Below are 12,879 nucleotides of genomic sequence, written 5' to 3'. Positions count from 1 at the left end.
GTGCACATGCGTATTACGTGTTTAGTCTATAGATATGCACATTTGAATATATATGTGCGCAGGCGTGTAGTCTTTCTCAACAAATTGACCTTAAATTTCTTAACAAATTGACCCCTGAACTAATTACTTGTCGGCTCTTAAAAATTCATAATACAGAATTTTCTACAGAATGAAGAGAATTCCATAGTTTACAACGTTGAATGATCTGCCCCCATTAAAGGGATAGTTCACTTTAAAATGAAGATGATGTCATCATATACTCACCCTCAACTTGTTTCAAACCTGTATGAAATAATTTCTTCTGTTGAACACAAAGGAAGATATTTTAAAGAACGTCAGTAACCAAACAGTTAACTGGTCCCATTGACTTCCATAGGGAAAAAAAAAAAATACTATGGAAGTCAATGGGACCAGTTAACTGTTTGGTTACCTACATTCTTCAAAATATCTTCTTTTGTGTTCAACAGAAGAAAGAAATTCATACAGGTTTAAAACAACTTGAGGGTGAGTTAATGATGACAGAATTTTCATTTTAAAGGGGTCATGACATGAGAAACCAAATTCGCCTTGATCTTTTGGTATATAAGAGGTCTTTGTACCATTAAAACGTCCTGCAAGTTTCATAGCTTAAGACTTCCTCCCCATTATAAACGAATCATTTATTTAATCAAGCTCTAAATACAGCTCGTTCTGGATCCATGGTAAGAAGTGACGTCACGGTACGAAGTGACGTACCAGCGTTTGTTTGCATATAGACAAATCCGGCGAAACTACCGGAAGTAAGCGGGCGCCATAACTGAGCTGTTGCTGGGTAGCGTTGCGCCATTGCCTCCTATTGGTTTAGTTGCAACTTGCGTCCACTGGAATAAACAGCCCGCGATTTACGACTGTCACTAACGTGTAACTTTTATAATGTCGAATGGGAAAACATGTTCCGTTATCAATTGTTTCAATGGCGGCGGTAAAATTTCAATTTGGAAGAGTAAACGTTGTGAGTTACATAAAATATAATAAATATGTAATATAGTGCTCAGCAAAATCTCCTCTCTAGCTATTTTTTTCTATTCAATTAACATGCTATGGTCATTAAATGGCTTTCCTGAGCTAAATGTAACGTTATGTGACACTGTTCTGCTGTTATATTGACCTCTTTCCATGTTTAAAAACACTAATTTGTCGATATTATGTATACTTTCTAGCTGTACCTTACCCTTGCCTTTTGCAATGTGAAAATGAGATAAATAATGGTCACAAATGAAAAACAGGAATTCGTTTATTTGATGTCATTCATTTATTTATTATTGCCAAATGGACAGATCTTTTTATAGTTTCGTTAGCTAACGTTAGCCTAGATAACATAGTTATTGCCAAACTATTTTCATAAATAATCTGTAAGATCGTTTGTACCTTCATCTGTGACTGGAGGCCACTGTCTAACATCATCAACCCAACAAGTCATTCTGCCTGGCTGTAGCTGTCATCGAGGGTGCGTTATCACGGAGGTTTGTTTACATACCGGTAACAGCTCAGTAATGGCGTCGCCACAAGATGGCAGCCTACACAGAACGCTCGTCGGATTCGTCTATAGACCGCCTCCAGCCCAAGACAACTACGCTTTAAGCGCAAGACAACTACGCTCATTCCGTATCGTTGTCGCGCCCGCGCGCTGCGCGCCTCACAAGTGTTCAGTCGACGGACAGCGAGTGGGCAGAGAATGTCTAATAAGGGGAGAAGGTTCACTCTCGCTACACTTCCGGCTTCTGACTGGTTGCAGTTCCACTCTGATTCCATATGAGGGCGCTCACAGGACGAGTGCAGAATGAATGGAGGTCTATGGAGCTATACCCCTCAAAATCCACTTTTCTCAAGATATAATTTTTTGTCTAGTAATTTGAATGTTGTATTCGAAAGGAGATGCAAAGAAATTGCACATTGCTGGGTGTTAGATTTTTTAGAGTCACTTATTTGCTTTAAAAAGTCTTTCAAAATGTCAATGACGTCATACACATCGTACGACCAGAGATACTGCTTTACGGCAATCCTTCAGTCACTGTGGTGCTTTCGCGCTCTGCACTTTCTTTTCTCTCGAGGCATCGCCAGCACAGCTGACACAGGTAAACACACGTGCTAGAAGAGTTTCTGCTAGAATACATTCTGTTCCCGCTTCGGATGCCATGATGCCATCAAGCGGTATCTCTGGTCGTAACCAGTCCTTCACTGACCAATCAGTGTTCATTAGCAGAATGCTAGCGTGTTATGGGCAACAACAACTCAACCTGTAAGAAATCGAAAGGACACAAGTACTCGTTCATTCAATTTTCGACCTAAAACCCATGTTGAACTTGCCAAACCTACAATCAAATCTGAGATTTCTCAACGGCAATCGGCTGAAAGGGACAAATTTAGCCGTCTAGCCCCATAGACTCCCATTCATTTTGCACTCGGGGGTGATCGCCCCCAGTGGAACTCTGGTGGAACTACAACCAAAATTCGGTACAATAGGACTTAATAGGGAGTGAACAGGCTCTCCGTAGACGGGCTCTGGAGTGGGTCTGCAGGGAAATTACGATGCCACGCAGATGTGCTGTTCCTGGCTGTGGACAAACAACATCTTTGAATACGCTGCGAAAGATCCAGTCGTCACTTTATTTTTTGCGGACGTCTCAGTCACGGCTGTGTTAGTTTAAGCGTTTGTTCTATACATTTGAAGGATGACTGTTTTGAGAACAGACTGTTTTGAGCTTTGCCAGAAAACTGTTGCTCAAAGATAAGTCCGTGCCGACTATTCTGGGCTCAACATCGACGACGCAAACTGTAAGTAATGTATTTAAAACTTTAAACTACTTTTTAAATACGCTGAAAGATCCAGACGTCAGGGAAAAATGGATGCACTTTATTTTTTGCGGACGTCCCAGTCACGGCAGTGTTAGTTTAAGCGTTTGTTCTATACATTTGAAGGATGACTGTTTTGAGGAAAAAATCCCAATATGATGCTTGGCTTTGCCAGAAAACTGTTGCTCAAAGATAAATCCGTGCCGACTATTTTGGGATCAATAACGACGACGCAAACTTACTTTTTACCATGGCTAATATAAACACATTTGTATAAGAGAATCTTGAAAATATGTCGCCTTTCTAGTAGGCCTAGAAATTAAAAATGTTGCCTTTATCAATGCTGCATCTTCTAAGATGGCCCGTCTGTGCATGCATTTTTGTCCGTGGTACACCCTATCATTTCATTGGAATTAGTTAAATAATGTTAAACTGTTAGCAAATTAAGCTATAGGATAATTATGCAACAATAATCCGTTTTCAAGTGTCTCGGGTTAATTTTTTTTTATTAATTCAAAATAGTTTCACTTTCCATGTGGACACGGGCTGATCCAGATCGTTGTTGTGGTGATGGTTCATTTTCCTCTGATTCCTCATCTGATTCCAGCTCAAACATAATAAGGTTTTATCATTGCAAGAGCCATCGCTTCACATGCGTCACCCGCTATTAAACAGTTGCGCCGAATCCGCAAACGTTCTGGCTGGGGGCGTTAATAATTGATGCATAGGCACTGACGTTAGCCAATCATAACAGTGGGCGTTAACACTGAACTCTTAAAGGGGAAACACCCCCAAAACAGACTGTATGAATCAGAGGATGAGAAACAGGGTGGGAAAAGGTCATAAATCACTACATTTTAAAAGTTTTTTGTAAAAAAAACTATAGTAATACTATAATTGCACCTAAGGGAACATAATAATAAAAATAAAAAAAACATGTCATGACCCCTTTAAAGTGAACTATATACCTTTAAAGAGAGGTGATACTGGAAAACTGTAATCTGTAAATGGAGCTGGCAGGTACACCAATGAAAAGGGAATCAAGACAAGTAATCAAGACATGATGAGAAAAATGCATGGATGACATTTTCAGCATCTTTGACACTTATGAAGGGACGAAGCTGGGCAATGTGACTAGGTTGAAAAAAATGCAGATTTGGTGATAGAGTTCATATGAGCCTGAAAGGAGAGAAAGGACTCGAAAATAACACCTAGATTTTTAACAGTACTTGAGAGTATCTCAAATCTCAAATCTGAGATAATTTTTTATTGGAACTCCATCACTCGCCAGCAATATTCCCACTGATTTCGCCTTGCTGGTACTCACATCAGTACCAGCAAGGCGAAATCAGTAGGAATATTGGTGGCGAGTGATGGAGTTCCAATAAAAAATTATCTCAGATTTGTCCATGTTTAGTTTCACAACAAAAGTCAACTCTCTTTTGGGGGATTTTGCTAAACCATATAAGAGGGTTTGCAGTGTGATGGTCTTATAACCGTCATTAGATCAGCTTCACCAAAAAATCCATGAAAGCTTAGTTTTATTGGTGAACTGCAATCATTATTATTATTTTTTTTTTTACACAAAATTTTATTTAAAATGCAAGTTTTTTTTAAATTATTATTTGCAATATGATAACTATTTGAAATGTTTGTACATTTCTTTCTACATATATTCTGTAGACCATTTTGGCAAATTTGAGTCCAGCTTTGTGCTTTTTAAATATTTTTGCTTTCCTACCATCTTGTGGTCAGTGTGGATAATGAATAAAAAATGGTTACAAGCACACCAGTTCATCATTAACTGTAACAGAGCTTATATTGTGTTATTCACATTGATTTAGAAGTCATTACAATCATTATATTAAACTGAACAACACCATTAGTAGTTATTATTATTAATACAATTAGTATTAAGTGTGTCTGTCACATTTATGGTAGTTGGTTTAAATTTGCCAACAGTTGTACAAATAAATTAGATTTATATTATATTACATTAGAGAGGTTATTTTTTTTCTTAATACAATTCTGGTTATTCTATCATTTGTTTTGTCAGACAGACAGTTATGGAGAAATTATATGCATTTGAATGAAAAATGAAAATAAAGCGGCAGTGAGAGAACAACATTTCAGGATTTAATTATTCCATTCTCATTGATGTGTGAATTGAAATGAGTTGCAGCATTTTTCCTGTGTTGACACTGGAAAGTTTTAGCAATCACTCATGCTTCCCTCTGGCCACACTGTTAAACTGCTGAAGTGTCCAAAGATAGATGCAATTCCTCACCTAAGTGAGTGGAATTTTCACATGAGAGAGGACAACACAGCTTTGACCTACTGGGTGCAGAATCACATATAAAAGTCCTGGAAAAAAGGTGCAATGACGTCTGAGTATCCATGATGTGCAAGCGATGTCAGAAGAAATATCTAGATCCATTTAAAAGTTCGACACTTAGGCTGAAAAGGCTGAAAGTAAGCTTATGACAAGGGACAAGATAGCTGTAATATGTTTTAAATAATATTATCTATGAAGATAGATTTTATATTTTTTAATTGACACAATTGACTATTGATGTTATTAAAAAATTGGGCATTTATAAAAAGTTGTAACCATATTTTTCCAATATTTGTTCTATATTTGACATAAAATAGCTCCAGTAACAAAGATAAAAAAAAAAAAATATTGCCATATGTACAGTGGAAAATAGTGGTCTTAAAAAGTTTTTTTTAATAAATTTACATCAATTGTAACTTAAAAACTCTCTATATGGTTCCAATAGTAATGTTCATATCTCAATTTTCTTCAAACTCTGTTAGTCTAAGTTTATCTTTAAACCACATTCCCACGATCTCACAGACAAGCCGTAAACATATAGTCCCAGACTAAAATTGTTTTAACTGAAAGTAACTTGCAGTGCCGTATCTTAAAATCAGTCAGTGCCATTGTTTTGTCTTGTACACACCAGTAATGTTTTTTTTTCCCCAAGGCATGTTTATAAAAGCTTCTTAAATATCCTAATTGAACTAAAGCCTAATCCTGGCTTAATCTAAACCCTGTTTGTGAAACCAGGTATTTAACTCACTAAACATGCAGCAAGAAAAAAATCAGGTTGTTAAATAAATTGACAAAAATGTGTTTAATAAACCAATTTGAAGAGCATTTAAATGTTTTATCTATGCTGAATTCAAATCCAAAAATATAAACATTTATTCTTTTTACAAAAGGTTTTCTTCACAATTGTGCACATATATCCTTCATAAGAAGACAAAATAAATAAGCATTATGTACAATATGCTTTAAAATAATGACTTGCATATTTAAATCCCCCGCGTGATTTTAACTGGCTGAATAAGTAGGACTGTAAACATGTTTACAATTAAAGTTTTGAAAAAAGAAAGATAGATTTCGGTTAGGTCTTAATAAGGCTTTAGTTTTGAATGTAAAGCATACAAATCTCGAAATTAGTTTTGTATGTAATGCGTGCAAATAACGCTAACTTGAGTCAATTCCACTGAAAAAAAAAACAGAGAAACCAGTTGATTAATATATTTGCGTCAAAAGCTATTGCATAAAAGTGATGATAGTTCAGCTGTACACAGCTTTAATTTACTCGGTAGGGTCAACTTCCTATAAGGAGGATGGTGTTACTTGGGTCCAGGCGGTAGGAAGGCGTACATGGGCTGAACTGTCATATTGTGAGGCCTCGTGCACTTCAGTCACAGCCGTGGAGTCATACAACTGAGAGCCAGAAGAGGGCGCTGTGACTGGGTGAGCCAGGCTGCTGTAGTGACTGGCAGAGCCGCGGAGAAACTGGGAGCCCAGACTGCTGGCCATACTTCCAGCCTGAGACACTGGGGTCAAAGGTGAGTTCCCTACAGACCACAAGCTGGTGTACTGACTGCGAACAGGATACAAACAACAAAGAGGAAAACATTATTGGTCAGATTAGCAGTTTTAAAACTGGGAACACTCAGAGGTCTGTAAGGGAGTGCTTTTAAAGGGATAGTTCACCCAAAATGTTAAACTACCCCATGCTTTACTCACCCTCAAGCCATCCTAGGTGTATATGACATTCTTCTTTCAGACGAATACAATCTGAGTTTTATAAAAAAATGTCCTGGCTCTTCCATTCTTTATAATGGCAGTGAATGGCCGTTTTTGTTTTGAAGTCCATAAAAGTTCATCAATCCATCATAAAAGTGGCGGGGTGGGGGGGTTTAAAAAACGACAATTTTTAAAGAGAAATGTCGGAGGAGCATGAGTTTGTTGCCCAGCGCTGTTTGTTTTAACCGCGAGAGACGACAAAGCATACGCTACTCCTACATCCTCCGTCATCAAGTGTTTTGGCGCAAGTCAACTTGCGTAGGCTGTCTGCCGGAATCTGGTTATTTTAGTCGATAGTTTTAAATATGGATATTTTTCTTACACAAACACATTGCTTCGCTTCAGAAGGCCTTTATTAACCTCTCAGAGCTGTGTGGAGCACTTTTATGATGGATGGATGCACTTTTATGGACTTATGCATTCACTGCCATTATAAAGCTTGGAAGAGCAAGGACATTTTTTTTATAAAACTCAGATTGTATTCATCTGAAAGAATGTCACCTAGGATGACTTGAGGGTGAGTAAATCATGGGGTCATTTTCATTTTTGGGTGAAATATTCCTTTAAAAACTGTAAATGTGAATAAGTTTATACATGATGTAACATTATTCAAAAGATGTCTTGAAAGAATTTGGAAAATGTTTGAGTGCATATTGAGACATAGTTGAGATCTCTTATGAAACTTACATGTAAGATCATTGGAGGTTTTTTTTTTTCTCAACTCTTACTGCTGTTTAGAAGAAACAACTAAGACATTAAAGTAATTTTACTTTCCTATGATGATATTTAAGAGCTGTAGGAAGTAAAAACGACAATTATGTGGTGTGTTGTTGTTAATTATCTCATAAGTAGGCTAGTAGTGAAAAATGTGTGATTCATTCTCACCTAGAGTTTGAGTTTGGGGGAGAGCCGTGGCCCATTGGGAGCACACCGGAGTGGGAGGACATCTGCAGACTGGACCAGTTATCATGAGACGGCAACATGGAGAGACAGGTTGAGCTTTCAGAGTAACCAGCTGCAATATAAACAACACAGAGGATCTAGTCACATGATCAGTTTCAAACCTGCTCCTCGGTCGATAGCTTTAGAAATCTCTCTCCTACACCTGGAGGTGATGTGACTGAGCGTTCAAGCATTCCACCACCAAAGTTCCCCTGTTTATGAGCGTGAACTCAAACACAAAAGCTGCAGGAATGTCAGACACTCTGCGGTCAGTAGAACGTGTTTGAGTGGCTCATTAAAGGAACAGTTCAGGCTGAGAAGGAAATTCTCATTATAACCCTCATTAAACAAGATTAAAGGGATAATTCACCCAAAAATGAAAATTATCCCATAATTCACTCACCCTCAAGCCATCCTAGGTGTATATGACTTTCTTCTTTCAGCCAAACACAATCGGAGTTATATTAAAAAATATCCTGTCTCTTCCAAGCGTTGAGTGAATAGTTTAGGAGTAAATAGAAATTTTGAAGCCCAAAAAAGCATCTCCATCCATCATAAAAGTAATCCATACGGATCCAGAGGGGTAATAAAGCCCTTCTGAAGCGACATGATGCGTAGTTGTAAGAAAAATATCCATAATTATAATGTTATCAGCTAAATCACTGGCTTCTAGTAACGGCCGAGTCGAGTTCTAGCCGAAGAGTGACCTGACGCATGACGTATCGACGAACTCGGAAGCGCAGAGGATAGAGCATAACAAAACACCAGTCACGAATTAGAAGTCTAAAATGAGAATTTTTAAAGAGAAATGTGGGAGGAGCTTGAGTTTGTTGCCCAGCCCTGTTTGTTTGAATCGCGAGCGGCGTCTACTCTCACTCGACTCCCTCGTGAACGTGTGAACGGACGTTACCGGAAGCTAGTGATTACGCTTTATAAACTTATAATTATGGATATTTTTTTTACAAAAAACGCATCGCTTCGCGTCAGAAGGCCTTTATAACCCCCTGGAGCCGTATGGATTACTTTTATGGTGGATGGATGCGCTTTTTTGGGCTTCAAAATCTCAGTTACTATTCACTCCCATTATAAAGCTTGGAAGAGCCAGGATATTCTTTAATAACTCCGATTGTGTTTGGCAGAAAGAAGAAATTCATAGGATGGCTTGAAGGTGAGTAAATTATGTGATAATGTTCATTTTTGGGTGAACAAACCCTTTAAAGGCCATATCTTGTTTCCATTCAGTAAAGTAAATAGGGACTAAAGTAAATTGTCTAAAAAAATTTAATTGTGCAAAAGTGAAATTGCATTATACCTTAGTTAAATTATTACATTAAAGGTGCGATTTATTTAAAAAAGTACCATATATAGACTGTAGCGTTGCGTGTTTAAGAGTGAAGAGTGTTACCGTGTTTACAGTGTTTTCAGCATCTTAGAGCGCCTCAGTTCACAATATCTCACGAACTTCATCTCTGTATGAGCTGAGCAGTGAGTTTAACGTGCATTTTGGGAACGCAATGTGCGAGGTTAGCAGTATTTACATTACTACAAGACTACATTTTAATCTGGGAACCCCTTGTTATTACAGAGAGCAATGCCGTATTTTCAGTGTGGGGCGTAACATTAAAAGTAACGCAAGTTACTTTTTTTCAAGCAACTGTAAAGTAATGCAAAACTTTTTCATTTACAAAATATCTGAGTTACTTTTTCAAATAAGTAACGCAAGTTATTTTGTTTTCCCATTTATTCACTGACACCTCTCTTGTCCCCATGTTGAGAGGAATTGTGAGAAGGTGCAGAGGCGTTGCGTGCGCTGTGCAATGGTTATTTCATTTGCACAAAAACAGATTCATTATTACTCAAAATGATTAAAAGCATTGAAGTACAAACTCAGAATACTATGCAAACCTGCAATAATTAAATGCAAAATTACACAAATATACATTGACAATTGATGATCCAATTTAACCATATTTGAATATGCTGAAGCATGAATGAGATATGAGACACAATTTAGCCAGTTGTCTATTTCAGAAAGTATGTTTATGTTTTCAGAAAGTATGTTTTGCAGAAGCTGGACAATATGGAAGGGCGTAACTTACTGGGAGAGGCCGTCCGGTGGGCATATGGGCTGGGGTATGGCGTAGACCGGTGACTTCTCAGAGTCGAGTAACGTTCACAGCCATGGGGGGAGGATAGAGACAGCGGGCTGCCAAACTGTGCGTGAGGGTTTGCAGAAGGACAGAGAGACCCCGTGGCTGGCAGAAACCAGCTACTGACTAGACCAACAGGAAAATCAGTCTCGTTTAGCACTTAACTGAAGTTATTATAACTGCTGCACAACATAAACTGGACAGGATCAGTCCACATTTAATAAAGAATTGTGAAATAACTTCAATCCAAATGAATGACATTCATGATTATTGAGATACTCTTACATTGAGAATAGCCAGACTGTTGACTTTCACTGACATCCTCTATTATGTCCTTATGATCACTTCTGGGGGGAAAAAGAAGATACATTTATATATCATACAATTCAAGTCCTCAACAATATTCACATGGAGGGGGATTGAGGCTAATTGTTACATTAAACATTTGCCCATGGTGAAAGTTATGAGTTGAAAGACCAATTATTCAAACGCATGTTTTCTCATATAGTTGGATTTGTAAATTGGTTTAAAACACAGTTGCAAATCCTTGTAGATCAGGACATGTTTAATGGAATTTTATCCTCCAAAGTGAAATTCCAATAGATTTCCATAAATTTGTTACAATTATTTCAGGCCAAATATATATATTTGTATACAGTTTACCAAAACAGGTATGTGTCTGTCTACACATAAACATTACTTTCAAATATAAAAAAAAATCAACTGGAGTAAAAAGTGACAACCAGCACCACTGACATTTACAATACACATGTATTATTTTTTTATGGTAACACTTTATTTTGATGGTCCCTTTTGAAATTTCTACTGACTATAAGTAACTTTGCAACTACATGTCAACTTATTCTAACCCTAACACAACCAGTCTACTAATATTCTACTATTATATAACAGTAACTTTCTAATGAGAGTTACATATGCAATGGTACTTATAGACAACAGAATGTGTTAAAATGACCATCAAAATAAAGTGAACCCATATATATATATATATATATATATATATATATATATATATATATATATATATATATATATATATATATATATATATATATCATATAATAACCATACCTGTCCTTGGCATCCAGGAAAGCTTTGGCGAATGGATTGTATTTAATTTTGAGAGCAGTAACCTAAAAGAGCAAATTGCAGATGTCATCCAGTGTCATTGCACAATATCATTGTTCATTTATTGACATGTTTTATAAAATCACATTGTAGAAAAATAAAACGAAATACCTCTTCATTCTGGTAGGCAGTAACTGCTATGAATTGTGTCTCAGAGAAAGAATGAGTGGTGATCATTCTCTGTGGACCACCAACGCGCACTATGTGGATACGTGGCTCATATTTGTGTAGCGAGTTCAGCATGATCTATGAAAAAAGGGACATATTTTCAACTTCTTATTTTTTTCTATAGTAAAAGCAATTTACTGAACCTTTAAAGGTAATTCGATTTTATGCAGATTTAAGTTAAGCTTAACATATGAACTGGTTTCGCATGACAACGTCCACAAACCTGGCCACCTCCGTTCAATTTGTTGGTGAGTTTGACTTTACTGAAGGAGACTGAGGTTTTCATCCAGTGCGCACCGAAGTTTGGCGAGTCTGGGTGGATGTAGACGCAGCTCGGGGCTTGTGGCTCGGGTTTGCCACCCGGTACCCATTCACCGTTCACATACTTCCACCTGTGATTGTCTGCTGCCACGAAATCCAGTAAGACGGAGTACATGGCGTTTGGATCCAGACCGGACACATTCACCTTTAGCACTGGGAACATGCGCCTGATCACAACAATGAACAGAGATATTTCGACTTAGAGGTATCATCGAATTTGATTTATCTTTCAAATAAATTAAACAATTAAATTCCGCTAAAATTAATATATAGCTAATAGCGTAAAATAAGAATAAGGACTTTTTATATAGCTTAGCCTAGGGAAATACTGTACGTTTAGACTGACAAAAATAAATAAATAATATAAACCTAAACTATGTGGCATTACTCTTGACTTTTTAGAGTAATTCTATTGCTTATTAAAATACGATGATGATATGAAATAATGTTTCTTCTGGCTAAAAAAAATACCTGCCATTCTTGGTCACTATCATTTCATTCGTCAGTTCTTTGAACTTCTGCCAAAGTTCATTTTCATCCAAACTGACTTTAAGGTCCTTTTCTGTTGGATCTCCTTTCTCGCTGCCAGCTTGAAGTTCATTTTCTACTGCAGTTAATAAATGATCCACCCGATATTGGATGCTCTTTTCCGGACAGTCACTAGTCCCAGATGCCATTCTGCTATCCAATCGGCTCCAATACGATAAATAAATAAATAAATATCCTAACTGCGCGAGCTCTTCAGTCATACGCCCAAGACTAGAAGAGATGCATCCAATTAAATACTACCCAGGTAAAACGCTCTCCATGCTTTGCTCAGGAGAGCTCTGATTGGCTGGTCTCCCCTTTGATGTGTGCGTTCTGACCAGTCATTGGTTCAGAGATCTGGACTGGTGTAAAGAAATGCGTAAATATTTACACATCACCACGGCACATTTAAAACGGATCTATTGAAGATTTTCTCACAAAAACTTGATAAAAATAAATAAATAAAAAAATCAATGCAGGCCAAATGATAGGGTTAGCCTACATGGTTGGAAAATGTATTCACAAACTGACTTTTTTTTAAAAACATTTTTTTAAAGGCTAGCCTACATCTTCATAGCACTAGGCCTACTTAAAACTGGGAATAAATCGTTTGTTTTTAATTAAAACATTGAATGCCTGTAAGATGATATAGACTATTTTATCTGCTGAATGCCACTGGGGGAA

The 12,879-nt window shown here is 37.2% G+C and overlaps 1 protein-coding gene across 1 annotated transcript; it reads right to left on the bottom strand.

Moving 5' to 3' along the window:
- Window positions 1–5,950: 5,950 nt before the first annotated feature.
- On the bottom strand, window positions 5,951–12,873 carry tbxtb (T-box transcription factor Tb). The gene is made up of 8 exons (XM_079635557.1): window positions 12,139–12,873; window positions 11,570–11,834; window positions 11,290–11,424; window positions 11,122–11,183; window positions 10,315–10,376; window positions 9,979–10,155; window positions 7,823–7,952; window positions 5,951–6,731 (listed from the first exon to the last, which is right to left on the bottom strand). The coding sequence occupies exons 1-8, from the start codon at window positions 12,414–12,416 to the stop codon at window positions 6,461–6,463; spliced, it is 1,380 nt and encodes a 459-aa protein (XP_079491683.1). The 5' UTR covers window positions 12,417–12,873; the 3' UTR covers window positions 5,951–6,460.
- Window positions 12,874–12,879: the final 6 nt, after the last annotated feature.

The sequence above is a fragment of the Phoxinus phoxinus genome (assembly GCF_949152265.1).
Source record: "Phoxinus phoxinus genome assembly, chromosome: 14".
In the NCBI taxonomy this organism is placed as follows: domain Eukaryota; kingdom Metazoa; phylum Chordata; class Actinopteri; order Cypriniformes; family Leuciscidae; genus Phoxinus; species Phoxinus phoxinus.
The sequence above is the reverse complement of the archived record's forward strand: the minus strand, read 5'-3'. Positions and strand labels throughout refer to the sequence as shown.

Excerpts from the sequence above, each read along its gene's own strand:
- tbxtb (XM_079635557.1), bottom strand. The coding sequence starts at position 12,416 with ATGACTGAAGAGCTCGCGCAGTTAGGATATTTATTTATTTATTTATCG. Across the intron at positions 10,377-11,121 it reads TTCCTGGATGCCAAGGACAG|AAGTGATCATAAGGACATAA; the intron begins GTATGGTTATTA and ends TTTTCCCCCCAG. Across the intron at positions 6,732-7,822 it reads CCCCCAAACTCAAACTCTAG|TCAGTACACCAGCTTGTGGT; the intron begins GTGAGAATGAAT and ends TCCTGTTCGCAG.